The sequence below is a fragment of the Bidens hawaiensis genome, unplaced genomic scaffold (genome assembly GCF_021521415.1).
Source record: "Bidens hawaiensis isolate Kalapana, Puna unplaced genomic scaffold, B.hawaiensis_p1.1 tig00014841_1, whole genome shotgun sequence".
Lineage (NCBI taxonomy): Eukaryota > Viridiplantae > Streptophyta > Magnoliopsida > Asterales > Asteraceae > Bidens > Bidens hawaiensis.
The window spans coordinates 320335-329423 of record NW_027492313.1 but is presented as its reverse complement, the minus strand read 5'-3'; the positions used below and the strand labels follow the sequence as shown (position 1 = coordinate 329423).

The 9089-nt window shown below is 38.3% G+C and overlaps 1 protein-coding gene across 1 annotated transcript; it reads left to right on the top strand.

The window, feature by feature from the left end:
• The first annotated feature begins 7550 nt into the window (after positions 1 to 7550).
• On the top strand, positions 7551 to 8318 carry LOC143547867 (agamous-like MADS-box protein AGL80). Its single transcript, XM_077039177.1, has one exon. The coding sequence runs from the start codon at positions 7551 to 7553 to the stop codon at positions 8316 to 8318; it is 768 nt and encodes a 255-aa protein (XP_076895292.1).
• Positions 8319 to 9089: the final 771 nt, after the last annotated feature.

Here is a 9089-nt window from a genome sequence, read left to right as displayed (position 1 = left end):
ATATATTTAACATCCCAAGGCCTACCATATGCTAGTAAGCCTATATAAATTCGTTTAAAAGCATTTCATCATGTAAGAAAACGCTTAGGTGTGCATGCTAGCCCAAAAGTAAAAAGAGTAAAAAAGGCTTCATTAACTCACCTAAAATCAATCGAACACCTGCAACGAGCTACAAAATTCCTAAGTGCACGATCACAAGCAAGGGCCTATAATTATACACAACACGTTACTAGACTAGACCGTAAGAACACTCTTGCCTAATGGGCCGTTCAAGCCCAACACTTTGGCCCAAGGCCCAACCACTTGGCCCAAGGCCCAACCACTTGGCCCAAGGCCCAACCCCTTGGCCCAAGGCCCAACAACTTGGCCCAAGGCCCAACCACTTGGCCCAAGGCCCAACCGAAAGACATCACCAGAAATTCGTAATGTCCATAACGAGTGTGGAAGGCAATCTTTGGAATATCTTCCTCTCGAATCTTTAGCTGATGATACCCGGACCTAAGGTCGATCTTCGAGAACCAATTAGCCCCTTGGAGCTGATCAAATAAGTCATCGATCCTCGGGAGCGGGTACCCATTTTTAACAGTGAGCTTATTCAACTTATGGTACTCAATGCACATTCGCATGCTACCGTCCTTCTTCTTAACGAACAAGACCGGGGCACCCCAAGGCAAGATGCTCGGTCGAATAAAGCCCTTGTTGAGCAAGTCTTCCAACTGAGCCATAATTTCCTTCATTTCATTCGGCGCTAGGCGGTAGGGAGCTCGGGCAACGGTCTTGGCGCCCGGTACAAGGTCTATCTGGAACTCGACCTCGCGATCCGGCGGCACATCTGACAAATCATCAGGAAATACATCCGGGAAATCCCGAACAATAGGAACATCACCGACGGTAGCCACCTCGGTATTCACATTCATAGCATACGCCAGATACGCCCCGCACCCCCGCTGCATCAACTTTCCCGCCTTAAGCATGGATATAATATGTGGCGTCGCAACATTCCGATCACCAAAGACCGTAATTCGAGTCCCATTTGGGGCCCTTAGACGAACGAGTTTCTGACCACAAATGATCTGAGCATCGACATTCGCGAGCCAATCCATCCCGAGCACCACATCGAAACAACCAAGCGGCATCAAATACAATCGCACCGTAAACCAACAACCAGACAACTCTATGGAACAACCCTGAATAGCCCTAGACACAGACACGGATTTTCCTACGGCGACCTCAACCTCAAACCCATCGACTACGCGCTCGGGTGATTTATTCAACAAGGAACGGAAAGCGGTAGACACAAAACTCCTACTGGCGCCCGAATCAAATAAAACTGAAGCCTGTAACTCATCAAGTAGGAAAGTACCTGGGACGATATTATACTACTGCTTAGCTACACAGTCAACACATACAATTTCAAAGGAACAAGAAATTATAACGGTGGAATGAAAGATAAATAAGGAAAAGTACCTGAAACGACATCCGCATCCTCTTTCGCTTCCTTCTTAGAGATGTTGAAGGCCCTCGCCCTGGCCTTCGGCTTCTCATCCATCTTCCCCCTCGAGGAAGTCCCCTGCCCGGACCCCCCCGCCTTACTGGAAGGACAATTTGATGCCAAGTGACCCGAACCCTTACAGCGGAAACAGGTTAATGTCGGACACTCGAAATGAGGGTGTCCTACCTTATCACAACGAAAACAAGTGCCAGACCCAATCCTACATTCCCCCTTGTGCGGCTTCCCGCACTTCTTGCAATTACAAACTCCGCACCCCTTTTGAACTCAGAAGTCTCAGTCTTTACCCTTTTCTCAGACAGATTAAATTTGCTTCCCCCGGGCCGCTTACCGTACGAATTTGAGTTCCATGTCTTCCTATTCTTGGGCGGCAGTAACTTCTCCCTCTGATCATACAACGTACCTGCTAGAGTGACCACCGAGTGAAAAGAGTTCATGTCAGTAGTCAACACACCCCTACGAATATCCACCGGAAGCCCCTTCACGTACTTCTTAATCCTCTTGGTTTCAGGGGTAACCAAATCGGGACATAAACGAGCCATCTTGTTAAACTTGGTGGTATACTCCTGATGCGACATAGTGCCAGCCTCCAAGGTCAAGAATTCCTGCTCTATCTTATCCAATTCATGCGGAGGACAAAACTGATCGAGAACCAATTTCTTCAACTCATCCCACGTCATCCTCCTAATCGAACGATCACCCATAGCTTACGCCAAGTTATCCCACCAACATAATGCCTCAGAACGAAACGAGGCGGTAGCATAAGTGACCACGTCATCCCCCTTGCACTTACTAACCCTCAGAACGGCTGCATTTCTCTCACCAACTGATGCGCTGCCAAAGCGTCCTTAGTACCATCGAAAGAAGGGGGGTCACACTTCTTAAAGTCACGATACGAACAACCCCGGGCCGATACACTAACTGTCCGCACCTCATCTTCATCCCCACTCGGCACATACACTTCCTCCTCCTTATCGACCTGTACCTCCGTACCCTTCCTTCCTCTATCCGAACCCTTGCCAACCAGTGACTCCTCCATGGCCCTGACGGCCTCAGCAACGATCTCAGGAATGGCGCTATGGAGCACCTAGTAAACGTCATCCGCGATAGCCGTGCGCATAGCAGGTTCTAAGGCGGGGTTATCCCCCTCCTTATGAATCGGGGTGTCCTGCTGGGAAGTAGGAATCTCACCCTCGGCTTCGGCACGTGGCTTACGACCACGACCAAGACCACGAACACTAGAACCACCTCTCTTATCTGCTCGAGTATTAACCATGACTTATCCCTACAAAGACAGAATTTTAATATGGTCAGGTACAAGTGGCATTTAGAACATGTAAGGTAAGGGTAAACTGCTAATGACGTTGATCAAGTGTAATTAGTCGTTTACTTTACCCGCCCGTCCTAATCACCCCCTGCCCCTATCCACATTAGCCTTCTATCTAACACTTAAACAGTTAATTACATACTAGAAACTTTTAAATTTAAATGAATGACTAAATAATTAAAAGTTTCCTCTTGGCGTGCAGCTACTTGCAGTGGGTATACTGGTCTCTTTTCTTACAGTTCGACTCCAAGCATTCGGGGATGCTCGGATCCCTCGAACCATGGCTCTGATACCAACTTGTAAGGCCCCGAACCCCGGGAACCCCACAGTTGGTAGTCATTCAAAACACTTTTAAAAATACTTGAACTTAAAATGATTCATATCATTAAAAGAAGTAATTCAGAGTATAATTGAACGGAAAACATAAATAATAAAATAAGTTCCCAAAACCCGGGAATTTTTGCCCAAAATCAACATAGTTATCTTTAAATAAAATTTTTTAAAAATAAATGTTTAATAGTAAAACTTCAATTCCCTTATGCCCTTCACCGTCCAAGTAGCTTCGTGCACGTCCAACCGATAAGGTATCCTCTTCCTAACCTGAAACTCACACTAACATGCACACAAAGTCAGCTTGAGCTGAGTGAGTTCAAGTTTTAAGTAAATAACATCAGTAGTAATAGTTAAGATAGTCAAACCAAAAGTTTTAAAAAGTAAAAGGGTACATCCATCAAATCATCATTACCGAGAACTAAACATCCTCATACATACATATACAAAATGTATATGTAAACATCCTTTCAATTACATCTCTATATATTTCACAGTATATATATATATATATATATATATATATATATATATATATATATATATATATATATATAACATCCACGTATAACATCAGGGACGAGCAAACATACAACCCAAACACGTAACATCAGTGCATGCAAACACCAAGTAGGCATACACAAGATCAGTAGTCGAAAGGACTACAACATCGCCAGATATAGGCCTAGCAATAATGTATATATATATATATATATATATATATATATATATATATATATATATATATATATATATATATATATATATATATATATATATATATATATTTAACATCCCAAGGCCTACCATATGCTAGTAAGCCTATATAAATTCGTTTAAAAGCATTTCATCATGTAAGAAAACGCTTAGGTGTGCATGCTAGCCCAAAAGTAAAAAGAGTAAAAAGGGCTTCATGAAATCACCTGAAATCAATCGAACACCTGCAACGAGCTACAAAATTCCTAAGTGCACGATCACAAGCAAGGGCCTGTAAATTATACACAACACGTTACTAGATTAGACCGTAAGAACACTCTCGCCTAATGGGCCGTTCAAGCCCAACACTTTGGCCCAAGGCCCAAAACTTGGCTCAAGGCCCAAGAACTTGGCCCAAGGCCCAAAACTTGGCTCAAGGCCCAACAACTTGGCCCAAGGCCCAACAACTTGGCCCAAGGCCCAAGGACAATTAATTCGGGTCGAATGCGCGTGCAATAAACCTTAAAACCATTTGTTAAACGAATCAGCCCAAATGGACCAAATTCCATTTTAAATCTTTTCATTCGTCAAGATTATGTCACCCGAGTTGATAGGGTTGACGGTTACTTTTTACAACTCTTACTTTACCGTTTAAATGAAAACTCGCGCACCGCCGACTCGATTGACGAAGCACTAACCACAACAGCCCCGAGCATCAAAAAAGTAATTTTTCCACAGCCCTTAAACCCCCCTAGGGCTGTACCAACTGATTCGGTCGGTCACCCGATCAATTAACGCATCAAACTCAACAATTTGCAATTCTACACCCGATAAACCCTAGTTTTCGAACTAAAATCGATTGACCGACCTAAACAACTCCAATGACCACGAAATTTTAATATGATGTAAATGCCATACCTGGGGATCTTTCTACACCAGAAACACTAATTTTTATCCATGGGAAGTGGGTCAATTACACCTTGGCCGAAAATCTGTCCAACGAAAAGTTTCGGCAAAATTGAGCATCAAAACGATTAGGGGTAAACAAAAAGAGTTTTGGGGTTTGTAGTACATACCTTGAACTACTTCTAGGAGCTTGGAATCGATCAAAAAGTCGAAGCACGGAAGGGAGGGGGTGGCTGGAAGGGGCCGATCGCAGCAGCAGCTGTGGTTAGGGTTTAGCTTTTTTTTGTTTAATGTTATATCATAAAACATTTTCATTCTAGCCCCCGGAATTTAATAATAATGCAACTTGGAAGAAATGTTAAGCGATTAGACGTACCGGGATGACGTAAAGGCCTCCGAGAAACGTCGGATAAATCCCTAGAATTATACATACTCTACAAGCTTTAATTCTTGGAACTTGAATTAACGGGCGTTACAAATATTTGTCCCAAGGATAGTTCAAACACTAACTGTTAAGGTACTTCTCTGTGTTTAATAAGAAACTTCTCTATGTCTTGTGAGTGACTACTCTATGTCTCATAAGAAACTACTCTGAGCTAGATCGCAAACTCTTAAACCTATATCATCTTATAATACCATTATCAATCTAACGCCATTAATAAATCTCATTCATAACATCACTAAAGTGGAATTTGATTCCTTTCCATTAAACTTATTTAAAATTTTTTGATTGACGCTTTATAAAAATGAAGGCATGTTTTTAATGTATCTGGATATTATGCAGGAAGAGAAAATTGAGTAACGGTTCCTCGTTATTGGGTGAGCAAAAAATGGTTTGGAACCGCCCTAACCAAGGAACCGGAACCCAATTGGTGTATCGGAACCGTCAAAGGAATTTTAGGGTCAATTCTTGGGTTTCAGGTTTTGAAGTTCTGAACTTCTAAATATTGAAAGAACTGCTAAGAACATCTTATTCATAGTTTTTGTTTTTCAAAAGAACCTTGATTTTGCAAGAGAGTTGATCAAGATATCTTACTTTAAAAAACTAGGATCACGATAACTTTAATAAAGACTAAGATCACGATCAGCATACCTATATACAATTCCAAATAAGGGCTAATAGTCACAATTTGAGCTCCAAATATATTCATAGGTTTAAGTAATATTTATGTATACTTTTTTTGTCAACACTAATTAGTGAGAACCGATTTTAGCAGCTATAGAACTGAACCAGCTTACTATAACAGGGTTCGGTTGTTCTATTTTTAACCATTTTCTGTATCAGTTCGGCTCCAATCCCTATTCCAGTTTGGTTCTGTTATGGCGGTTCCGAACATTTTCACAACCCTACTAGTAACAATTCCGTTATTTGGAGTCGTTTTCTAATAGAATAGGGTTATATTGATAGTATTACACTATTTGTTCTAGTGTAGCGATAGATGATACTTTTAGACCATGGAATGCGAAAGACGTCTTATATATCAAGTTAAACAATATCTTAAAAGATTGGTTAATAAATTTTTTTTTATGTATTCTAAGATATCTTGTACTAGTTCGTGATCCATGTACTACACAGGTAATTCATGAAAGTAGAGTGTTTAATATACACTCGATATGCAATAAATAAACATATCAAAAACTATTAATACACATTCCTTGTATGACAGTCTCTACAACAATTTTAAAATATACAATACAATTGTATTTTCTGATGGTTTTTAGTTTTTAACATAAATTAAATAAACAAAAAGCAAGAAAAGACCCATAAATTTTAATCAATTCACTTTCTTGGAAAAGTTATAAATAATGAATGCTTTAGTTTGTAGTAGTGCACTTTACTATTTGAATTCATCATAAAAGAACTTAAACCTTAAATCATACATGTTTGTCAATGATATAATCACACCTGCACTGGTGTAGAATACAGGCAATTAAAGTTAAATAATTTTTACGTTAAATCCACATATACATACATTGTTTAGAGAGTAAAGGTATGTTCAATTTGAATTACTATGTGTATTAGGCGGTTTGACATATAAGAAATATATGTTTAACTTTATATAAAATCAAATTAGATGAACATAGAAAAGTAATGAAGTTTAAATTTTAAATTAATTTTTAATAAATTATATATCTTGAATAAATGTTTTTATATATAAAATTATAGATAATTATGAACTTCAAATATTAATAGAAAAAAAAGAAGCGTGAGGTTTAGTGGTAAATACTATTATTTATTATAAACTTATATGTGGAAGTGACAAGTGACAAACTAAGCATCTTTTTATTAGAATGTGTATATACGTACTGAAGCTTTCAAGTCCAAATATCTTTTAAATAAACAAATAAAAACTATTAAAAAATAAACAAGTTAAAATATGTTAATAGACATGAAATCTTACCCATTAATGCAAAAAAATTTATCCATTAACTATTCAAGGTGTTAGGATGAGATTTTGTTTTAGTTAACGAATATACAAATAAATATAGAAAAACATTATGAACGATTACTTATAAAAAGTACTTTATTCTCTTTCTTCATTAAGATTTTAAATGCTTTCTTTGAAAGTTAATTATTTGAATCTTTATTATGTAATCTTTAAATTAATTATAGTCATCATTCATTTTGGCTAAATTTATGAAATTAATTACTACCACATAAGGTCATTAGAACTAAAATATTCCACATTACTAAACTGTTTGCATATAAGAACCAACACAAAATCAATGAAAGCCACACACAAACTTCTGCATTTGCTTTGTTTCTTTCGCATAATTGCCATGCCAAGAACCAAAGTGAAGCTTGCTTTCATTGAGAACATCAAGTCTAGAAAAAGTTCCTTTGTAAAAAGAAAAGAATCATTAAAAAAGAAGATGGATGAGCTTTGTACGTTATGTGACGTCAAGGCATGTCTCATCTTGTATAGCCCGAATGAACGTGAACCCGAGTTGTGGCCCGATGACGAAGATGCTGTCCTACATGTGCTGCATCAGTTCCGAGACAAGCCAGAGATAGAACGGGCGAATAATATGTTTAATCAAGAAAGCTATCTCATGGAGAGGATCAACAAGGCTAAGGAGCAGCTCAACAAGCAGGTCATGGCGAACCGTGAGCTTGTGAACGCCAAGATGCTGTCAGAATGCTTGAGTGGTAAAGTCTCAGTGGCTAACTTGAACCCAACGGAGTTGAAAGAAGTCGTGTCCATGATTCGTCTTAAGATCTTAGAAATCAATGAAAGGATGGAACTTCTCAAGCGTGGCACCCCCGTAGCAACCACGGCACCACAATCACAACATTCTCAACCGTTGGAAGTTCTGGGTGACAGCAGCACTACTCAAAATATGACAGAGGGAACGAGTGTAGAGCCATATGTACCCGTGATGGAGAACACTGGATCTTTGGATGAAGCAGAAAATATTGATTGGTACCCACCTGAGTGGCTTAGTGATCAAGAGGATGATGGTTTGGATCTTGTTCCAAAGATTGACAAGAAGAAGTCATTTACTAAAGATTTGTGGTCAGACACATTCTTCTCGAAAAAAGGTTGACATATCTCCTTGTCTAAGGGTTTACATAATAGAAGATCGTTTCATGGCCATGAATTATTTGAATTTCTATCGCTTTTCGTTTCTTTTTTCATATTGATGTTTTGTTTTGCTGGCTATTTAATATTCTTTTGTTATTCTGTTTACAAGATTATATTTTAGGAAATATATTGTTGCTTTCAGTTTGATGTGTGAGTTAACTATATCTTTTCTAATATTTGAATTTATTTTAAATATTGCTCATTTTGTGTGCATTGATGAATTCTTTTCATTCTGCAATTTTTACTTTAAGATACGAGAAACAATCTAATAAATCCACATGCAAAATCTTCGTACAAATGCATTGTATTTCCATTAAATGAATTGTAATTTTGGCTTGTAAGACTTAGTGTTATCTATAAATAATAAAAATTTAAAATTCCAGCTATAGCAAATTATATGTTAAATACATATATAGCATAACTAAAATGTACTTAATGAATATATCGTAATAAAAAGTAAATATTAGTAATTTGATGAACAAAATACGTCCATTTGATGCTTCAAAGGAAGAACCTTGAGGTTTCATGAAACAACAAACAGATGATTATACAATATACGATCTGTGTGAGAAAAACTAGATAACTCGATTTTGGACTCAAGATCGCTACTCATGGTGGGCTTGGTAAATTTGCGTCCATCCATATTTATTTCAATATTTAGACACATTTGATATTGTGAATTTGTTGTGCATGCAATATTACTATGGTTAGGAATCTTACAATGGCAAATCTT